The following is a 22,622-nucleotide window of genomic DNA, read 5'->3' as shown; positions in this document are numbered from 1 at the left end:
GAATCAATGCACAGTTCACACAAGTGTTTGCTTCTTGAGGTGGAGAGAGATAGGTGAACTGACTCAACATAAAAGTAAAAGAATGGTCCTTCAAAGAGGAAAGCATCGATTGCTATATTTGTGCTAGAGCTTTTATTTTGAAAACATGAAACAATTTTGTCAATGGTAGTAATAAAGCATATGAGTTATGTAAATTATATCCTACAAGTTGCAAGCCTCATGCATAGTATACTAATAGTGCCCGCACCTTGTCCTAATTAGCTTGGACTACCGGATCATCGCAATACACATGTTTTAACCAAGTGTCACAATGGGGTACCTCCATGCCGCCTGTACAAAGGTCTAAGGAGAAAGCTCGCATTTTGGATTTCTCGCTTTTGATTATTCTCAACTTAGACATCCATACCGGGACAACATGGACAACAGATAATGGACTCCTCTTTAATGCATAAGCATGTGGCAACAATTATTATTCTCATATGAGATTGAGGATATATGTCCAAAACTGAAACTTCCACCATGAAACATGGCTTTAGTTAGCGGCCCAATGTTCTTCTCTAACAATATGCATGCTCCAACCATTAAAGTGGTAGATCTCTCTTACTTCAGACAAGACGGACATGCATAGCAACTCACATGATATTCAACAAAGAATAGTTGATGGCGTCCCCAGGAACATGGTTATCGCACAACAAGCAACTTATAAGAAATAAAATGCATAAGTACATATTCAATACCACAATAGTTTTTAAGCTATTTGTCCCATGAGCTATATATTGCAAAGGCGAATGATGGAATTTTAAAGGTAGCACTCAAGCAATTTACTTTGGAATGGCGGAGAAATACCATGTAGTAGGTAGGTATGGTGGACACAAATGGCATAGTGGTTGGCTCAAGGATTTTGGATGCATGAGAAGTATTCCCTCTCGATACAAGGTTTAGGCTAGCAAGGTTATTTGAAACAAACACAAGGATGGACGGTGCAGCAAAACTCACCTAAAAGACATATTGTAAACATTATAAGACTCTACACCGTCTTCCTTGTTGTTCAAAACTCAATACTAGAAATTATCTAGACTTTAGAGAAGCCAAATATGCAAACCAAATTAGCAAGTTCTATGTGTTTCTTCATTAATGGGTGCAAAGTATATGATGCAAGAGCTTAAACATGAGCACAACAATTGCCAAGTATCAAATTATCCAAGACATTTTAGAATTACTACATGTAGCATTTTCCAATTCCAACCATATAACAATTTAACGAAGAAGAAACTTCGCCATGAATACTATGAGTAAAGCCTAAGGACATACTTGTCCATATGCTACAGCGGAGCGTGTCTCTCTCCCATACAGTGAATGCTAGGATCCATTTTATTCAAACAAAACAAAAAACAAAAACAAACCGACGCTCCAAGCAAAGCACATAAGATGTGATGGAATAAAAATATAGTTTCAGGGGAGGAACCTGATAATGTTGTCGATGAAGAAGGGGATGCCTTGGGCATCCCCAAGCTTAGACGCTTGAGTCTTCTTAAAATATGCAGGGGTGAACCACTGGGGCATCCCCAAGCTTAGAGCTTTCACTCTCCTTGATCATAGTATATCATCCTCATCTCTTGACCCTTGAAAACTTCCTCCACACCAAACTCGAAACAACTCATTAGAGGGTTAGTGCACAATAAAAATTAACATGTTCAGAGGTGACACAATCATTCTTAACACTTCTGGACATTGCATAAAGCTACTGGACATTAATGGAACAAAGAAATTCATCCACCATAGCAAAAGAGGCAATGCGAAATAAAAGGCAGAATCTGTCAAAACAGAATAGTCCGTAAAGATGGATTTTATCGAGGCACCAGACTTGCTCAAATGAAAATGCCAAAATTGAATGAAAGTTGCATACATATCTGAGGATCACGCAAGTAAATTGGCTTAATTTTCTGAGCTACCTACAGGGAGGAAGGTCGAAATTTGTGACAGCAAAGAAATCTGAAACTGCGCAGTAATCCAAATCTAGTATGAACTTTACTATCAAAGACTTTACTTGGCACAACAAAACACAAAACTAAGATAAGGAGAGGTTGCTACAGTAGTAAACAACTTCCAAGACACAAATATAAAACAAAGTACTGTAGCAAAATAACACATGGGTTATCTCCCAAGAAGTTCTTTCTTTATAGCCATTAAGATGGGCTCAGCAGTTTTAATGATGCTCACATGAAAAATAGAGTATGAGGCAAAAGAGAGCGTCAAGAAGCAAATTCAAAACAAATTTAAGCCTAACATGCTTCCTATGCATAGGAGTCTTGTAAATAAACAAGTTCATGAAGAGCAAAGTGACAAGCATAGGAAGATAAAACAAGTGTAGCTTCAAAAATTTCAGCACATAGAGAGGCATTTTAGTAACATGAAAATTTCTACAACCATATTTTCCTCTCTCATAATAATATTCAGTAGCATCATGAGCAAACTCAACAATATAACTATCACATAAAGCATTCTTATCATGAGTCTCATGCATAAAATTATTACTCTCCACATAGGCATAATCAATTCTATTAGTTGAAGTGGGAGCAAATTCAACAAAGTAGCTATCATTATTATTCTCATCATCAAATATAGGAGGCATATTGTAATCATAATCAAATTTATCCTCCATAACAGGCGGTACTAAAAGACTACTATCATTATAATCATCATAAATAGGAGGTAAAGTATCATCAAAGTAAATTTTCTCCTCAATGCTTGGGGGACTAAAAATATCATGCTCATCAAAACCAGCTTCCCCAAGCTTAGAATTTTCCATATCATTAGCAACAATGGTATTCAAAGTATTCATGCTAATATGTTCCATGGGTTTTTTAATTTTTGCATCAAACCATCCATGTCTTAAATCAGGAAATAGAATAAGAAGCTCATTGTCGTCCATTATGCCAAACTAGTGTAAACAAGAAACAAAAAGATGCAATTGCAGGATCTAAAGGAAATAGCTTCGAGTACTTACAACGGCAAAAATAGCTTAGTAGCCGAGATCCGGAGTGTGAGTACCTTTTACCTTACCTCCCTGGCAACGGCGCCAGAAAATAGCTTGATGTCTACGGGAGCTTCTATTCTTGTAGACAGTGTTGGGCCTCCAAGAGCAGAGGTTTGTAGAACAGCAGCAACTTTCCCTTAAGTGGATCACCCAAGGTTTATCGAACTCAGGGAGGAAGAGGTCAAAGATATCCCTCTCATGCAACCCTGCAACCACAAAGCAAGAAGTCTCTTGTGTCCCCAACACACCTAATAGGTGCACTAGTTCGGCGAAGAGATAGTGAAATACAGGTGGTATGAATGAATATGAGCAGTAGTAACGGTGCCAGAAAATAGCTTGCTGGCGTGTAGTTGATGGTGGTAATATGGTAGCAGTAGTAACGCAGTAAAACAGTAAACAAGCAGCGATAGCAGTATTTAGGAACAAGGCCTAGGGATTAGACTTTCACTAGTGGATACTCTCAACTTTGATCACATAACAGAATAGATAGATGCATACTCTACACTCTTTTGTTGGATGATGAACACATTGCGTAGGATTACACGAACCCTCAATGCTGGAGTTAACAAGCTCCACAATTCAATGTTCATATTTAAATAACCTTAGAGTGCATGAAAGATCAACACGACTAAACCAAGTACTAACATAGCATGCACACTGTCACCTTCACACTAGGTAGGAGGAATAGATCACATCAATACCATCATAGCAATAGTTAACTTCACAATCTACAAGAGATCATGATCATAGCATACGCTAAGTACTAACACGGATGCACACACTGTCACCATTACACCGTGCAGGAGGAATAAAACTACTTTAATAACATCACTAGAGTAGCACATAGATAAATCGTGATACAAAACACATTGCAATCATAAAGAGATATAAATAAGCACTTCACTACGCCATTCATAACAGTGAATAAGTATTCTGTGAAATATAGCCTAAGAGACCCACACGGTGCACACACTGTCACCTTTACACACGTGGGACAAGGAGTCTCCGGAGATCACATAAGTAAAATTCACTTGACTAGCATAACGACATCTAGATTACAAGCATCATCATATGAATCTCAATCATGTAAGGTAGCTCATGAGATTATTGTATTGAAGTACATAGGAGAGAGATGAACCACATAGCTACCGGTACAGCCCCGAGCCTCGATGGAGAACTACTCCCTCCTCATGGGAGACAACAGCGTTGATGGAGATGGCGGTGGTGTCGATGGAGGAGCCTTCCAGGGGCACTTCCCCGCTCCGGCAGGTTGCCGGAACAGAGACTACTGTCCCCCAGATCTTGGCTTCGCGATGGCGGCGGCTCTGGAAGGTTTCTCGTACCGTGGTTTTTTCGTCTCGAGGTTTTAGGTCTGGGACCTTTATATAGGCGAAGAGGCGGCGTCGGAGGGGCGATGAGGCGATGACACCATAAGGCGGCACGGCCAGGGCCTGGGCCGCGCCGGCCTATCATCTGGGGCCTGTGTGGCCCCCCTCTGGCGACTCTCGGGTGTTCTGGATGCTTCCGGGAAAATTAGGAACCTGGGCGTTGATTTCGTCCAATTCCGAGAATATTTCGTTACTAGGATTTCTGAAACCAAAAACAGCAGAAAACAGCAACTGGCACTTCGGCATCTTGTTAATAGGTTAGTTCCAGAAAATGCACGAATATGACATAAAGTGTGTATAAAACATGTAGATATCATCAATAATGTGGCATGGAACATAAGAAATTATCGATACGTCGGAGACGTATCAAGGAGCTGGAGGAGGAGTCCCGGCTGCGGAAGGAGGCGCAAGACCGGAACGCCACCCTCACCACGGACCAGGCTGAATATGACCGGTTGGTCATTCAGGCCGATGCACTGGCCCTCAGTAAGTCTTTTCCCTTTCTCTTTGCTTATAAGCTTATACTTTCTGGCGGTATGTCCTTATCGTTTCTCCTCTTTCCTTCCTCACAGAGCTTTTCCCGGACTCGCAGGCTTTCGCGCACAAGAAGGTAACAGAGCGCAGGGCTGAGCAAGCTCTTAGCAATCCGGATGCGCCCTGGGACGCTTATGACATCTCGTTGCGCTGACTGCCCGTATTCAGCACATGAGGGCTGTGGACCGGCATCTGGTTGATCTGCCGGATAGGGCCATGCAAATCTTTAGAGTCCTGTGGCCTAGGGAAGCTGTTCTGGCAAACCTGACGCTTCTCTCTGATCGCCTCAAGGACGCTGGCAGAAGGTTCCGGGAGTGGAAATGCTCATCGGCCCGTGCCAGAGCTGATGCAGCGCTACGCGTTGCCTGCTCTTGGTACGAGGACTTGGACCTCGACGCCCTCCACAGCCTTTGAGGCGATGCGCCTACCGACAAGGATCCGGTCTTAACCGCCAAGCGCAAGGACCGCGCCTACCGGGTCGCTGAATTCGCCCGCCTCGCCACCTTCATCCCTCCTCCCGCGGACCTCAAAGACGAAGTCACTAATGACGAGGAAGAAGGTTCCAGCGATGATGATGAGGAGGATGCTGAGGAAGGTTACGCCCCTCCAGAGCAAGCTCCGGAAGCTCCTGCAGCTGGCCCCCAGCCCCCTATTGCCTGAATATCCTTGTTACATGTTTTTCATACCTGTTGCCTCAAAACAATGTCGGGTAAATTCTACCCCGGTATGCCGGGGTGTTTGATGTAAGATAATACTTGGCAGTTTTTTTTGGTTGTGCTACACTTCATCATGCCGGTGTCTTTTATACTGATAAATTATCAAGTTATGTTGGTGTGCTACTTTAGCAACTTGCCTTTACTGTTTTGCTTTGATCTTGCACTGTGAAGATTCCGGAATTGTTTCCGCATCCAATCTGATGCACACTTGGTTCTTTTGCTTTGGCTCTGCCTACCTCTCTAGGTTTTTTGGTATATGAGTCACAAAGTTCTTTTGCCAAGCAAGCACTTTCTTGAACTTAGAAATAATTCGAAATTTTTCACAAAAAAAGGTATAACCGGGGTTAGTCAAGCTTTCTTCGGATTGCTTGTTTTCAACCTCTCTTTGCGTCTTTCGCATGCTTAGATCCTTCCGGTTTATCTTGCTTGCCATGAAGCCGGGTTTCGGACAGCAGCAAAGTCGAAGACTCCGGTAGATTTAGCATGTTACTAAAGCGGAAAAAGAACATGTCCAACAACCAACCGGTATACTGAAAAAAATAAACACATTGCATGCAATTCCGGTAGAGGCAGTCCCCGAGATTCATTCGAGGTGCCGGCATCTTTTATTCATAGCAAATAAGGTACAAAAAAGGACTCCTTACAGCACATCTTCAAGAATAGAAAGGACGCAACAAAGCTATGTTCCATGGGCGCTTGGTCTCATCTCCTGACCTGCCCGCCTTTCCCTTCTTTGATTCCTGTGCATCAATCAGGTAGTAGGCATCATTGTGCAGAGCCTTGCTCACAATGAAAGGCCCTTCCCACAGAGGTGAGAGTTTGTGGCGTCCCTCAGTGCGCTGCACTAGGCGTAGCACCAGGTCTCCTTCCCGGAACACTCTCGGGTTAACCTTCCGGCTATGATAGCGTCTAAGGTTCTGCTGGTATATGGCTGTTCTTGCCAAAGCCAGCTCTCTTGCTTCCTCGAGCAGGTCCACATCATTTTCTCGGGCCTCTTTTACCTCTTCTTCGGTATAGAGCTGAACCCTTGGTGAATCATGAATAATGTCGGTTGGTATCACGGCTTCCGCCCCATAAATCATGAAGAATGGAGTGTATCCGGTAGACTGGTTCGGTGTTGTTCTTATGCTCCACAGAACTGATGGTAGCTCATCGAGCCAGCATCCCGGTGTCTTTTCAAGTGGTTCAATGAGCCTTGGTTTGATACCGGAAAGCACCAAAGCATTGGTTCTTTCTACTTGGCCGTTGCCTTGTGGGTGTGCCACTGAACACAAATCCAACCGGATGTTGTTCTCCTCACAGAATCGTTTGAACTCTCCTTGAGCAAAGTTTGTCCCATTGTCAGTGATGATACTATGCGGGTATCCATACCGCAAGATAACATCTTTCAGGAATTTCACCGCCGTATGCCCATCACATTTTGCGATAGGTTTTACCTCAAGCCACTTGGTGAACTTATCCACCATCACTAGGATGTGGGTCATGCTTCCCCTTGCAGTTTTGAATGGGCCAACCATGTCAAGGCACCAAACAGTGAATGGCCAAGTTAACGGTATAGTTTTCAAACCGGATGGTGGGGTGTGGTTTTGCTTGGCGTACCTCTGGCACCCGTTGCATTTCCATACCAAATCCTCGCCGTTTTCTAGTGCCGTGGGCCAGTAGAACCCATGCCAGAACACTTTTTCCACCAGCGCCCTTGATGAAGCGTGGTGCCCGCATTCTCCTTGGTGAATTTCCACAAGCATTTCTTTTCCCTCTTCCGGTTCCACACATCTTTGGAGGACTCCGGTAACACTCCTCTTGTACACCTCGCCATTGATGATGGTATATGCTTTGGACCTCCTCTGGATCCTTCTCGATTCAGTTTCGTCAACCGGCAAAGTGTCGTTGATCAGGAATTCCTTAATAGGTTCAACCCAAGTCGGCACTTCCCGAACCAAAAACACCGGTGCATCCACCTCCATGCTGTCCACCAGCATAGCTTCTTCCGGCTTCGACTCCGCAGTCCCCGGGTTTACCGGAACAGTCCCCGGGTTTCCTTCGTCAATGTCCATTGGCACAACGTGTGACTCCGGTATGAAAATTGATTCCGACTCCGGACTTGGTTTGATCGATGGCACCCTTAGGTGAGCCAAAGCTACTCCGGGAGGGATTTCTTGCCTGGAGGAACCCAATTTAGGGAGCGTATCCGCGGCTTCATTTTCTGCCCGCGGCACATGGTGAAACTCACACCCCTCGAAGAATCCGGCGATCTTTTGCACATGAAACCGGTATGAGGCCATGCTGGCATCTTTCGCGTCCCAATCTCCGAAACATTGTTGCACCACAAGATCTGAATCACCGTAGCAAATTATTCGGTGTGCACCGATTTCTTTTGCGACCTTCAGCCCATGGATTAGAGCCTCGTATTCAGCGACGTTGTTTGATGCCCTGAAATGTACTTGCAGAACATACCGGAGATGATCTCCCTTTGGTGAAGTAAGAACTACACCGGCACCTAGACCCTCTTTGAGCTTGGATCCGTCAAAGTGCATCTTCCAGTATTCTATCTTTTGTTCCGGCGGTTTGTACTGCATTTCCGCCCAATCGACCAGAAAATCAGCCAAGGCTTGCGATTTTATGACATCTCTTCTCTTGTATACCAGTACATACAGCGATAGCTGAATTGCCCATTTGGTAATCCTACCGCTGGTGTCCTTGTGGCACATGATATCTGAAATGGGTGCCTCACTCACCACCTTCATGGGGTGCTCCTCAAAGTAGTGTTTTAGCTTTGTGGCGGCCATGAACACACCATAGGTCATTTTCTAAAAGTGAGGGTAGTTTTGTTTTGAGAGGGAGAGCACCTCGCTCAGGTAGTATACCGGCCTCTGCACGGTTTTTCCTTCCCTCTTCTCTTTCCACCACAACCACAACACTCACAACCTGGTTTGTTGCTGCTATGTATAACACAGCATGGGCTCCCTTTCTAGAGGTAAAGCCAGTACCGCCGCAGTTGCTACCATTGTTTTTAGCTCTTTGAACGTTGCGTCTGCCCGAGGGGTCCAGACGAAGGTATCGGATTTTTTCATCAAAGCATAGAGTGGCAGAGCCTTTTCTCCGAACTTGCTTATGAACCGGCTTAGCGACGCCAAGCTTCCGGTAAACTTTTGCACATCTTTGAGATCTTGCGGTATAGTCATTCTTTCGATGGCCCGGATTTTTACCGGATTAACCTCAATACCCCGGCTTGATACAAGAAAGCCAAGCAGTTTGCCGGCAGGGACACCGAAGGTACATTTTGCCGGACTGAGTTTCATCTGGAACCACCTCAAGTTGTCAAACGTTTGCCTCAGATCATCGATTAAGGTTTCTTTTACCTTAGTTTTTATCACGACATCGTCCACATAGACTTGCACATTTTATCCAATTTGATCAAACAAACACTTTTACATACAGCGCTGGTACGTTGCACCAGCGTTGCGCAAATCGAAAGGCATAGTGACATAGCAATAAGCCCCGTGCGGGGTAATGAACGCAATTTTTGTTTGATCTTCCTTTTTCAGGGGAATCTGGTGGAAACCGGAATAAGCATCCAGAAAAGACAACAGCTCACAGCCAGCAGTAGAATCAATCACTTGATCGATCCGGGGTAAGGGGAAAGGATCTTTCGGGCAAGCCTTGTTCAGGTTGGTGTAGTCGATGCACATGCGCCACACCTTTGGAGCGTTGGGGTCTTCCTCTTTTTTCTTCTTGACCAGCACCGGATCGGCTAGCCACTCGGTATGCAGTACCTCCACGATGAAACCGGCAACCAGTAACTTTGTCACTTCCTCTCCAATGATCTTTCTCCTGTCTTCAGCGAACCGGCGTAAAGGCTGTCTCACCGGCCTTGCATCCTTCCGGACATTTAGAGAGTGCTCAGCCAACTCCCTCAGAACACCTACCAAGTCATCAGTAGACCAAGCAAAGATATTCCGATTCTCACGGAGGAAGTTGACGAGCGCGCTTTCCTATGCCTCACCCAGGCCAGCACTGATACGAACGGTACGCTCAGGGTATGCCGGGTCCAGCACGATGTCCTTTGTCTCCTTGGTTGGCTTGAATACCGGTGTGCCTAAATTGCCACTCATTGCCGCTAAGCTCAACTGTGAGGACTGAGCCAGCGCAACTGCGGTTTGTATCCTTCTTTTTTCCTCCGCGATCACCAGCGATTCTGCTAGGTTTGACCCGGCGAAAGCGGTTTCCAGTGAGACCTTGTAGTTTCCCACCACAGTTAAGGGTCCACGAGGTGCCGACATCTTCATCTTGAGATAGGACGTATGAGTTGAGGCCATGAATGCCGCCAATGCCGGTCTCCCCAACAGTGCATGATAAGGACTGTCTAAGTCCACCACCTCGAACAGGAGGTTTTCGACCCGGCAATTGTCGCATCCTCCGAAGGACACATCCACCCGGACTTTTCCCATGGGCGAACAGGACAGGCCCGGAACGATTCCGTGGAATGTAGTGTGAGTTGGTTGTAGCATGTTCTCTGTAATCCCCAGCGTATGCATGGTGTGTTGGTACATGATATTTATGCTGCTCCCATTGTCTATCAGCACCTTGCTGAACTTGACTCGAGTCGTTGGCCCATGCATGATTGGGTCCACAACAAGAGCATAGCCACCCGGGTTCGGCATTTTCTTTGGGTGATCCTTGAATGACCAGGTAATTTCCTGATCTGACCACAGCATGTATTTCGGAACTGCCGGCATTACCGCGTTCACTTCCATGGAACGGTGATGCATGCTTTGCTTGTCAGTTGGCTCAGTAACAAACACAACACAGCACAGGTGAGGATCCTTGTAAACATTCCGGCCCAGAGGTGCCGGCGGTGGTGGTTGGCCATTGCCATCTTCCACCTGATGAACTTGTTGTTGTTGATGCCGGTTCGGCTGAGGTTGTACCGGTAGAGCATTTGCTCTGGTTAACGGAGGTGGTGGTGGTAGTCTTCCGGTAGTTTGGTCCCTTGCATCTTTTATCATGCCTCTTTCCATCAATCTTTTGGTCCAAGTGCAATCTTTTGTCAAATGGTTTGCCGGTCTCGCCGGATTAGGTGTGTGCCACCGGCACGGCTGATCCATAGCGGATTCCATGGTGTACCTCTCATCATTTTGCCACGGTTTCTTTTCAAACCATTGTTTCTTAGGACCCGCCCACGGCTGCGCTCCGGTTTTTTGCCTCTGGCTTCCGCTGGCGCCGGAATTATCCTGCACCACGGCTACTTGCTGCGGACCATACCTTCGATCTGGATAATCTTCCCTTGTGTCGGTTATCCCGGTATTGTTCTTGGCGCGGTTGGCTCGTTTGCGCCGGTTCGGCTTGAACCGCTGGCTGCATTGGGTCTCCCAATGCGTAGCAATCCGCCACACGTATCATCTCTGCCAAAGTTACCGGCATGTTCCGCTGCAGCTTTTGCCACAACGGTGAACCTCTTCTGCACCCATTGCAAAACCAAGCAATGGCCTGTGCCTCGATCACTCCTTCACAGGAGTTTCTTGTGGAGTTCCACCGGGTCAGGTAATCCCGGTCTGTTTCATTGGAGCGCCGCACGCACAAGGTGAGCTGTTGCGGCCTGTTTGGCCTCTGGTACGTACTACTGAAGTTGCTTACGAAGGCTTCCTCAAAGTCCAACCAACCATTTATGCTTCCTGCTGGCAAGTTGTTGAGCCAGATGCGTGCCAGTCCTACCAGGAAGGACGGTACGATTCTCACGGCCCAACACCGGTTTCCTCCGCCTGTTACAGTTCCTCCGCCGCCAGCGACATATACCGCGGTCACATAATCCGCAAGCCAATCTTCCGGCTTAGTGGTACCATCATATGTTTTTGTGTCACGGGGCAACTAGAAGTTGCGAACCGGTGGTTCCTCTTTCATGATTCGTGGGCCAAAACATTTTGGACCTGGAGGACCTTCTGCCTCAATCATCTCAGATAAATATACCCTGTCCAGCCGGTGCCTCGCATCCCATTCTAGCATGCATCTTTCTCCCCCGCGTTCCCCCAAAGGGTTCCGATAGGCTGCGATTCTTTCAGTTCCGGAATCAGCTTCATCGTAACGTTCCGGTACCGCGGCTCTTGCCTGCCGGTACCTTGGCGGAGGCAATTCCACCTCAACATAGGCAGCTCTTGGTACACGATAATTTTGCCCGGTTTCACCTCTACCGGCATAATCATTTCCGGCGTAGCCATTTCCGGCATAGCCACGACCTGCCCCTTGGCTTTTTCTTCCGGCCTCATGTCGCCCGGCTTGTTGTTTTCCGGCAAGTACCGGATCATACACAGTCATTTGCTGCGCATTCACTTCTTTTTCTTTTCTCCTGTCCGGATGGGGGGACGATGCCTGCCCATGGGACTTGCTTCCGGCATTCTTTGCCGATCGCACATATTTCGATGCTGCAGCTGCTTTGTTCACTTTAGCAAGCTCAGCATTTTGTTCCTGTATCATATCAAGCAACTCCCTAACACGATCTTGTTGTTTTGCTAGAGCATCTTCGCTAAGCGAGTCACACAGCTCTACAGCAGCCCTAGCAGCTTTTATGGTTTTGTCCGGGCTACTGTACTTAGGTTTCTCTACGATGCTCAAGGATGCAGAGGCACTTTTTCCGGCAAGAATCTCCTTACGCAGATCCTGATCTAGATTGCGAGCTCTAAGCCGGTTTTCCGGTACTCTAGCAGTCTGAGCGCTAACAGAAGCAAAGCCATGGGCAGCGTTATACTCACGTAGGGTTAGGTTCAGCTCGCGCTGCGCCCGGATGATGTCCGCACCTCCGGAGAGCAACTTCTGTCGCTGCGCCTCCAGCTCCGCCTGAGCCGCTGCCGGGACGATGTTCTGCGCGATGGGCGTCGCCAGCACGTTCATCGCCGTTTGGAGAGGAGTCTCCGGTGGCGCCACAGATGCACCCGCAACCCCTTGGTCACGCTCCATCGGCGGCTTGGCCGTGCGCGTGGACTTCATCTGCCCGGCACCTTCAGCCGCGACCTCCTTGCCGGCGTCAGCAGCGCCAACCACCAGCACCTCGAGACGTCATGCTGCGACCACGACGTATGGATTCCGACTTTCTAGATCTAGATCTAGATCGGTCAATACGGAATAGATAGATCTAGATCTACATAGGGATGTGGGAGATGCATGTTGGAAGGAAAGATTTTCTCAAAAAAAATTATTTTCTTTGGTTAAATTGGCCAAATTTGGGGTAGAAAGGGGCAAAAACTAGCTGGGTTGGGAGAAGGCTCAGGTTGTGTGGGAGGAGTGGAGTAGTGTGGGGTGTGAGTGCTGGTTGGTGGCAGAAATAAGTGACAGGTTACTGCCGGTGCACCAGGCCATGGGTGCGCCGGCAGTGTATAGCCCATCCGGCTGTATCTGGTCCGTGCTAGGCCCAAGAATTACTGCCGGCGCACCAGGCCAGGGTTGCGCCGGCAATAGTAAATTAACGCTGGCGCGCCCCTGGCCTGGTGCGTCGGCAGTAATTCTTGGGCCTGGCCCAGATCGGGCGAGCCTAGGCCAGGAACTATCCCCGGCGCATCGTCCTGGCTGGTGCGCCGGCAGTAGACCTTCATCGCCGGCGCGGCGGCAACTAGGTGCGCTGGCACGACTTGCCACCGGCGCATGCATGTTTTGGTGCGCCGGCATTAGCTCTTCCACCTATAGGCTCTTTCCTAGTAGTGTTATCAACAGCAACTAGGCAACCCGGTGGGCCATACGCCACCACTACCATCTATGGGCCACCCAGGTTTGCCGGATCCGAGGCACTACTGTGGGATACCCGTTTATCATATTCACAACACTCCTGCTGGGCACCACACTCGCACCCCCATGAGATAGCCTCATCCATGTACTCCTGCAGGCCCGCCACATCTCGCTCCCGTCTGGCAACCACCGTTGCGCACCCGGAAAAGCCAAAGCTCACAAACAGCGGCGCATGGTCGGGCTGGAGGAACATCGGCGGCGGCGCATGGCTGTTCTCGAGGAAAGGGGTGGTGCCAGGAGGTGGCACAGGGCTTGGAAGCAGTGAAGTCCGACACTGGAGTCCCATGGCACGCGGCCGAATCTGACAGTAAAACGGTGGCGGCCAACGTGGTAAGGCGGTGGCACCTATGGATGACGTTGAGGGCAAGCCTGCGAATGCTAGAGAGAAGGGCGAGAGAATAAAGTTTAAAGCCAATAATAATCCCTCAAAACAAAAGTTTAAAGCCAATAAAGTTCAGTGATATAATCTGGTTCTGTAAGTGCTGATAGATGGGGCAGAGAGCATCTACTGGTACCCTGGTCACAGATCATTAATAACCGAGAAGACTTTGAAACTAAAAGTATAGCATCAAGTCTAGTTTTGCCTACAATCAAAACAAAAACATTTCCCTAACCCCGAATGTGGTCGGCGATGGGTGATTTGAGGGCTGCATCACAGTTGCCGTGGTTCGTGGTGGGGGATCTTAATGAAGCTCTCTGGCAGCATGAGCACATGTCAGCTTGTCGGCGCCCTGAGAGCCAGATGGCAGCATTCCGTGATGTTCTTATGGTTTGTGATTTGAAGGATCTGGGGTTCCAAGGCACACCGTTTACATATGATAACATGCGACGTGGAAATGCAAATGTCAAAGTGAGATTAGATCGAGCCCTTGCTGATGACAGATGGAGGGATATCTATTCAGATGCCTTGGTGGTACATTTAGTGTCTCCTTGTTCGGATCACTGTCCCCTACTGATCAAGATGACTCGTGAGGTGGTATCGCCTCCAATGCGCAAGTGCAAGAGATATGAGATTATGTGGGAACGAGAGCATATGCTTCCAGAGGTGGTAGCTAATGCATGGCATGGTGTAGGGCCGAAGTCAAATCTAGGAGAGGTGAACGTGGCACTGAAAAAAGTAATGGATGTGCTGCATGTGTGGGGTGGACGCAATTTTGGGAATGTTACTAGGGAGCTAGCTCGGTTGAGAAGGAAGCTGGAAGATCTACAAAAAGATAGTGCGCCTATGGAGTTGATTCGAGCAACTATGGATGATATGAATGAATTGTTATACCGTAGAGATGTTGTGGCTTCAGCGGTCTCGGATTACATGGCTGAAAGAAGGGGCCGAAATACTAAGTTCTTTCATCGGAGGGCGGTTTGGAGGGCAAGGAAAAAATCGTATGAAGTCACTGAAAGATCAAGACGGTGTGGTGCGGGACTCGCCAAGTGAGATGGAACGAATGACCACGTCGTATTTCCAGTCGGTCTATACACGGGACCCATCTTTGCAACCAAATCCAGTGGTTGGGTTGTTTGGGGAGGTCATAACGGAGGAAGTTAATGAGAAATTATGCCAGCAATTTTCGGAGCAAGAAATCTCGGATGTAATCTTCCAGATAGGGCCTCTTAAGGCTCATGGCCCTGATGGGTTTCCTGCAAGGTTCTACCAGAAGAATTGGGGTGTTCTTAAACAAGAAATCATCCAAGTTGTCCTCAAGTTCTTTGATACGGGGCAAATGCCTGAAGGAATAAATGACACCTCTATTGTTTTGATACCAAAGATTGATAATCCTATGGAGCTCAAGGACTTTAGGCCAATAAGTCTGTGCAATGTGTTGTACAAAATAATTGCTAAATGCTTGGTAAATCGCTTGAGGCATGTCCTTGGTGATGTGGTATCGAAGAACCAAAGCGCATTCGGTCCTGGGCGCCTCATAACGGATAATGCGTTGTTGGATTTTGAGTGTCTCCATTTTATGGAGCATGGCACGACTGCTAATAATTCTTATCGAAGGCGTATGATCGCGTTGATTGGGTTTTTTTTGGAGGAAGTGATGCATAAGATGGGCTTCTCTCACCGGTGGATACAGTGGATAATAAAGTGTGTGACCACGGTGAGGTACTCTGTAAAATATAATGGAGGTCTATTGGAAGCGTTTTCCCCCACGAGAGGCGGTCACTGGCATTTGCCGCATATCTTGGAGTGTCCAAGAGGACATATATCATGCTCTAGTCCAGTGTTCACACGCTAGGGCCCTTTGGGAAGCAATGAGGGAAGTTTGGCCTATCCCTAGGATCCATGCTCCTATTCGGGATGGTTGGCTGGAGGAATGGTTATTATCGATGCCACGTGTGGGCGAGTCCTTATGATCGCATGGAGGACGTGGTATGCTCGAAACGAGGTCACATGATAAGACGTGGTATGCACTGGAGATGAGCGAGGAGGTGATCATAGTCGAAACTGATTGTTTGGAGCTGGTGTCAATGGCAACAAATACGGAGCGGGATAATTCTAGCTTGGGGCATTTAGTGGTAGATTTGCAGAACCTACTTATGTCTCCTCGTGTTTTAATTATTACTAAGATCCCTAGAGGTCAGAATAGTGCAAGTCATGAGCTTGCCAGGTTTGGTATGGTAGGATCGGCTCCATGTTACTATTCCTTGATTAACACAATCCGTTTACCCCACAAATTTTTTTTTTTTTGCCAAGAACGATAGAATTAGGAATAGTCAACAAAGTAACTTTGTTCATACAAGCACTGATCAACAGTTAGTACCTCCGTACATAAACATCATACAGAAGTCTGCAGCACACAGATTGACAATCATAGAGCAGTACATACACAGATATCCGTAGTTCCAGCAACTAAAGCAAACCACACACACTCCAAATTACTTCCGGGAGCAAACAGACCACGCAATGATAATTTGCAACCAAAGGCTGTATTTCTTCACATGCATGTAATGGGTGGTTCTTCGAGATTTTTCAGCTGCAAACCATACATCACCTTCCTCGCCAGCACCATTCTCAAATAGAGAAACTCCCAGCTTCCCATCATGTTCAACACAAACAACACGCCTTGATAGCTTGATAAAGCCATCATCATCAACAGGCAATTCATCATCGTTAAGATGCAAAAGTGCGATTTGGATGTCTTTTTGACCAGCTGTAGAAGCATTAAGAACACCCCGAAAGCAAAGTGGCCACTGCCCTTGAAAAAGTTTAACACTAACAGTGGCCTCCACAGACGAATAAACTGTGTAGTGTTGCATCTCCAGTGTGCAAAGCTTGCTAGTGTACTCAATAGGATAGCGGCAGCCCACTCTGACTGTCCTGGCGAATTTGCTTAAATCTTTATCTTCTGATTCAGTAACGCCCTTAGCTTTGAGCACAACCTCTATATATGAAGGATCAATACTTACAAGAACTCCACGGGTAGGACCTGTTAGTCTTAGGTATGAATCCTGCATGCATCAGTTAGCTCATTAAGTAAACAAGAACAATATTGGGTCTTTCTGACAGCAACAATGTATAAATGAGAATGTGTTCATTGTACCATATGCATCAAACCATTATTAAGTAGAAATAACAACAATGTTTCTTCAATCGATGGTAGGACTGCAGTGGAATATTTAATTTATCCAGCATTCAGAAAAAAGAAGTGTATTAACAAACATACAAAAGATAACTCCCACAGAATTTGACATGCAAGTAAACAAAATCATTAACTATCCTTTAACTTGCAGAACAGATCAGAACAAATAATAATTAAAATCAAGGCAAGATAAGATATAAACATAGCATGGTATAACAGGAGCACCAAAAAACAGGGAGCTTGTCTGAAATGAGTTGCATATAATACAAAAATGTCACGAAATAGTAGTACTCCCTCCGATTCATATTACTTGCCATTAATATGGATGTATCTAGAAATAAAATGTATGTATATACATCCATACTAGAATCAACTAATATGAATCGGAGGGAGCATCATATTCAGTATTGACTTTAAATAATAATCATAAAATACTCATCTCCAACATAACATTAATAATGAGTGACAGTCATCATCAGAACAATAATTGCAATCTCAAACAAAGGAAATCCTATCCAATTTGAAGACCTGCAAATTGCATTGCAAACAGTAACATATTCACAAAAACTGAAAATCTGCTTGACGTAAATCTGCCCCTCTGGAACTTGCCATCGTATTAACAAAAAGCTATGGGATGAGATTGGTCATTTAGCATGTTGTTTCTTTGAAATCATAGGGCAAAAGCAAGTTGCAAATTATTTTGTTTATATAAAACTAAACTCTAGCTGCCATCAAGATTGCCACAACTTTGTTCAGATACACTTGTTTGCAGGCATTATACTTGTAAAAAAATTAATAGGTACAGCTAACTATTGCATTAGTACATGAAATAACTTGATAAGGGGTGTCTGGTGAAGCACAAATGCTATGGATTTTCTACATTTCTACTAGCCTATTCTAACAATAATTGCAGTTTTCACAAACCTGTTTATCGATAGTCTGGCAGTCCTTCCTTTCACGGTTGAAAACCATAATACGCTTGCGGTCCAACACATCATGTATAGCGATGAAACCATAGACATCCAGCTGACTGGGTAAACTGGCATTGAATGCTCTGAGTTGGACTGAAACGATCTGCAGAGTATCGCTCGGCTCGCAACGGTGAGCATAATAAGGGTGGTCCAAGTCGGCATCAGTGAAACGCATGCAGGGGATTGTCGCTGCATCAATCATCAGATCATGTAATTAAAAACTAGGTTGTTGCTAGAGCAGTCATGATGGAGATAAAAACAGATAAATCGATTCATTCATACATTGGAAACACGTGGCTATAGAATCCGTATCAAATAGTAACAGAGCAGAGTACGCTAGTCAAACAAAAAAATAGATAATCACAGAGCATAGAGTTCTGGTTCAGGTTCCATTTCATTTAACGGAACAAGGTTCCGGCATACAGATCTAATTCCAAACGGGCAAATCCAGAGAAGAATGAAATTGGATATGCAGCTGAATAATAGATTCGGGTTGCTGCTTACTGACGGCGTCGAAGGGAAAGATCCCGTAAAACCAATTATCGCGAAACCTTTCCCAAGTTCCGCTGAGGAGCTCCTCAGTTTCTTTCTCGCGTTGTCGCAACTCAGCGCTCGTGAGAGGTGTTGCCACACTTTTGCGCCAATCATCAAACTCCGCCGACAAAACAGAAAAGTCAATCTCCGTCGCCGTCGCCGTCGCGTCTACCTCCGCTTTCGCCGTCGCTTCTCCCTCCGCTTTCCTAGGCTTTTTCCTGGGCAACCTCTCTACATCCATCTCCGCTTCCGACGAATCTCGCCGCCCTGGCTTCTTGTACCGCAATGAAAGGAAACCCTAGGCCTTATTGGGGTCGCCTTGTATAAGCAAACCGACATAGGCTGGGCTTCTTCTTCTTGTTAGGACTGGGCTTATTTCGTGGGAAGAACATTAAAGAAGGAATCGGTGCCAAGCACCCTCTACGTCCAACAAAATTCGTGATAATTTAAATAATGATTAAAAATCTGATTTTTTTTGGAAAAACCAAAGATGATCAAGTATTGTACTTGTACAAAAATATTTTGCGAGGAAATTACTATCATTGTACCGGCAGCTTGGCGGCTGAAGATCCCGGTAGTATCGTGTTTCCTGCCACTCGAATGCCGCTGGAGGGCTGCCATATGCGGGCTGATATCAGCCCAAACTGCCATATGCGGGCTGATATGCGGTGTCTGCTAGAGTTGCTCTCATGCATTTAGATCCGCATCCACCAAGTTCATCGCGTGGTCGTGCGTTTCTGCGAACGAAGCATCAATTGGGAATCGGCAATGAATCGACCTGGTGAGTATCCGTTTCCTATCCCCTCTCGATTCAGAGGTGTTATCAGCAGAGCAATGCGCTCACGCCCATACTCCTCCGCCTCTGTGCTCGTTTTTCAGGATTGATTAGCGGCCTATATGTTGTTGCACCAGGCCATTATTTTGTGGCGAGCGCTAGGGGTCGGCCGCAGGATCGGTCGCACCTCTATGGTCCGCATCTAACGACCGGGAACGTAGCCTTCATGCATCGGATGCTTTAACTCATAGGTGGTCCACCCCGTGCGTGCTCCACCCTGAAATAATAAGTACAAATTAAATCACCCCTAAAATAAATGAAGAAAACTTGTACAATAAAAATCATAAAATTGAGATTTAATTGATATAACATGTTATATGCGCCCTCCCATAAAAGGCATCGTTGCAAGTAATAGCATTGCAGCAAAAAATAACAACAATAATCGAAAGTAATTGAAACAAAATTGTTGTATTTTCGTAGTACCTCTGTGTACAAAAGGATGTTTTAGATTTATTTAAATTTGGACGTATGTGGACACTATTAATTTAGACAAATCTAAGACATCTGTTATAGATGGAGGGTGTAGCATAATATATGTACTTTCACAACAACAAAATAAATATTTGTTTACAACATTTTGAACCCACATAACCAACATTTAAAAACAAATCCTAGCATAATTTATGTACCTTTACAACAACAAAATAAATATATGTCCACAACATTTTAAACGCACGTAAGCAACATCAATAAATCCTAGCATAATTTATGTACCTGCACAACAACAAAATAAATATGTGTTTACAACATTGTGAACGGACGTAAGCAACATCAAAAAATCCTAGACTAATTGTGTACCTTTACAATATAATAAATGTGTGCTTACAACATATTTAGCCAACGTAAGCAACATAAAAAATCATATATACCTTGGTAACAACAAAATAAACATGTGTTTACAACATTGAACGTATGTAAGCAACATCAAAATCATCCGGGAAAAAATCCAACTTGTAGCAAATGCTCAGAAAACCTTGCAATATCCGTCATATGATTTTACAACAAAATGAATACATTTTTGTTACATTTTGAAATCACTTATGCAACACAAAGAAGCCTGAGGAAAAAAAAACATGTAGCGAATGCACATAACATCTCGCATGTGTTACGAGTTTGTTACAATTTGAAAGCACACATGCAACACTGAAAATCCGAGAAAAACATTAACTTGTAACAAACACACATAAACCCTGCAACATTTCACATGCGATTTTGTAATAAAATTCATACATGTTTGTTACAAAGTGAAATCCATATGTAACATCATCAATGGTGTCCTCGTTCTCACCTATTCAACAATATCGGGTTGGTGGAGCCATCTTCCTTAGCTCCGCTTTGAACTCCACATGCTCATGGCCAAGATCAACAAGCCGTGTCGCCGCCCCTGCTCCACGTGCTCGCTAAATTTGGGCAAGAGGGACACGTCTGAGACGGCTGATCGGAGCAATGCAATTAGTCGTCTGATTCGAAGTGTTTTCATAAAATAGTATATTCATTTGCCTACATATACTAGTAAACGTCACCTCTAGATTACATGGAAAATATTGGTGTATATCAATGGTGTGAAAGAAATATATTCTAACACTCGTGTAATCAATGCATGTACTGTGCATGCTGCTACTTTTGGTCCTATATATCTCTTCACACTAGCCAGTACATGCAGCATTGCAGCAACAACACATGTGCTTTTGCCTCGGACCTCGCACGCAACCTCCCATGCAGCAGGTCAAAAGGCGGGTCAGCGACCTGGTAGTCTTTAGGTTCACCTGCGTGAGAAACGAGGTGGACCACACAACAAGCGTTTTCCTTATTTTGTTGTTGGTTGTTAATGTGGCCACGCCTCTCTATACCAATAGATTTCATATATTTGGTAGCCATTGTAGCTACAAAAAAGGATCCGTACTCTAGTTTCACCAAAATGTTTGGTAAATATTCCATTTTTCTCTTCGGTGCACCTCATCTCAATAATAGTGGTTGTTGCCATCCTTAAAGTTTCAGCTATTTAGATAGGTGTAGTCACCTCTGAACGGAAGCTTGATGACATCTTTAGTAAGAAATAATGGGAGAGGAAATTGTTCACTTCATGGTGTTTCCACTCGCGGTTCCCTAGTGATCCTAAACCTCCTGAAGGCATAGAAGACTAAAGACGACGGGCCTGAGCGAGAAGGTTTGTTCTTTTGCCAACAACAACAACGAGTGATTTACTTCACAATTTGCCATCCAAAATTCTGAACCTCTTCCTTTGTGTGTAGGACCTGCCTCTGCTAGCTGTGGATGCTGCTGTTGTTGGGGCTGCATCTCGCAGCTCCCTTTCTTCTACCTTTAGCTACCTCTAAACTCTCATAGAAATAGCAATGGAGACACAAGTGTTTTTGGCGGTGGCTGCCTCTCACAGCCCACCTTTTCTCAACTCCTTAATCTCTCTATTCTCCTCTGTCTCATCAAAGTAAACATGCTTACAACAGAATATATAGACTCACGCACGCACACATGCAGCTGGCCACACTCGGCCACTAGCCCACTAATTCCACGAACACACACGCACTAACCTATGACCCGGCCATCTCCTCCTAGAATCGCTCCAGGTCTCCATCAGAGCCGGTCATGCAGCTTGCGTACGACTAGCATGCAGCTAACAACCCAGAGCGCACAACGGCATCTCGCCGTGCTCGGCGCTTCGCACGCCCGTGACAGCATCTCACCATGCATCGCTGCTGGTTTACATAGCACCCTGCCGGTCTAAGTACATGCAACGGAAATTAACTAAATGCAGATACAAAGATAAATCAAGATTAATCCTAACAATCACCCCCTAATCTTGATTCTCCAATCTTGACACAACTTCAAGGAACTGCTGACTCGTCGCCGACATCGTCTCCTTGTGACGGCATCACACCGTCGCCTTGTCGCTGCAGAATCATGCCACCGTCACCTCCTCGCGGCATCGCGCCGCGCCCGGCTGCTAGGCTCCGCAGGCCTCCACTTCGCATGGAGTCCTCCACTTCGCATGGAGCCGGATGCCGCGTGACGCAGCTGAGGCGAGTGGAGCCATGGTGACGGCAGGCGCAGCGGCTAGCATGCAGCTAACAACCCAGAGCGCACAACGGCATCTCGCCGTGCTCGGCGCTTCGCACGCCCGTGACAGCATCTCACCATGCATCGCTGCTGGTTTACATATATAGCACCCTGCCGGTCTAAGTACATGCAACGGAAATTAACTAAATGCAGATACAAAGATAAATCAAGATTAATCCTAACA

The 22,622-nt window shown here is 45.8% G+C and overlaps 1 protein-coding gene across 1 annotated transcript; it reads right to left on the bottom strand.

Annotated features, from left to right (window-relative positions):
- Positions 1-16,186: 16,186 nt before the first annotated feature.
- On the bottom strand, positions 16,187-18,781 carry LOC127345980 (uncharacterized). The gene is made up of 3 exons (XM_051372522.2): positions 18,499-18,781; positions 17,948-18,183; positions 16,187-16,892 (listed from the first exon to the last, which is right to left on the bottom strand). Exons 1-3 carry the CDS (start codon positions 18,767-18,769, stop codon positions 16,320-16,322), a joined length of 1,080 nt encoding a protein of 359 aa, XP_051228482.1. The 5' UTR covers positions 18,770-18,781; the 3' UTR covers positions 16,187-16,319.
- Positions 18,782-22,622: the final 3,841 nt, after the last annotated feature.

The sequence above is a fragment of the Lolium perenne genome, chromosome 3 (genome assembly GCF_019359855.2).
Source record: "Lolium perenne isolate Kyuss_39 chromosome 3, Kyuss_2.0, whole genome shotgun sequence".
Classification (NCBI taxonomy): domain Eukaryota; kingdom Viridiplantae; phylum Streptophyta; class Magnoliopsida; order Poales; family Poaceae; genus Lolium; species Lolium perenne.
The sequence above is the reverse complement of the archived record's forward strand: the minus strand, read 5'-3'. Positions and strand labels throughout refer to the sequence as shown.

Coding starts and splice junctions, on each gene's coding strand:
- LOC127345980 (XM_051372522.2), bottom strand. CDS start 18,769: ATGGATGTAGAGAGGTTGCCCAGGAAAAAGCCTAGGAAAGCGGAGGGA. Junction 18,184..18,498: donor CTTTCCCTTCGACGCCGTCA/GTAAGCAGCAAC, acceptor TGATTGATGCAG/CGACAATCCCCTGCATGCGT. Junction 16,893..17,947: donor GCCAGACTATCGATAAACAG/GTTTGTGAAAAC, acceptor TGATGCATGCAG/GATTCATACCTAAGACTAAC.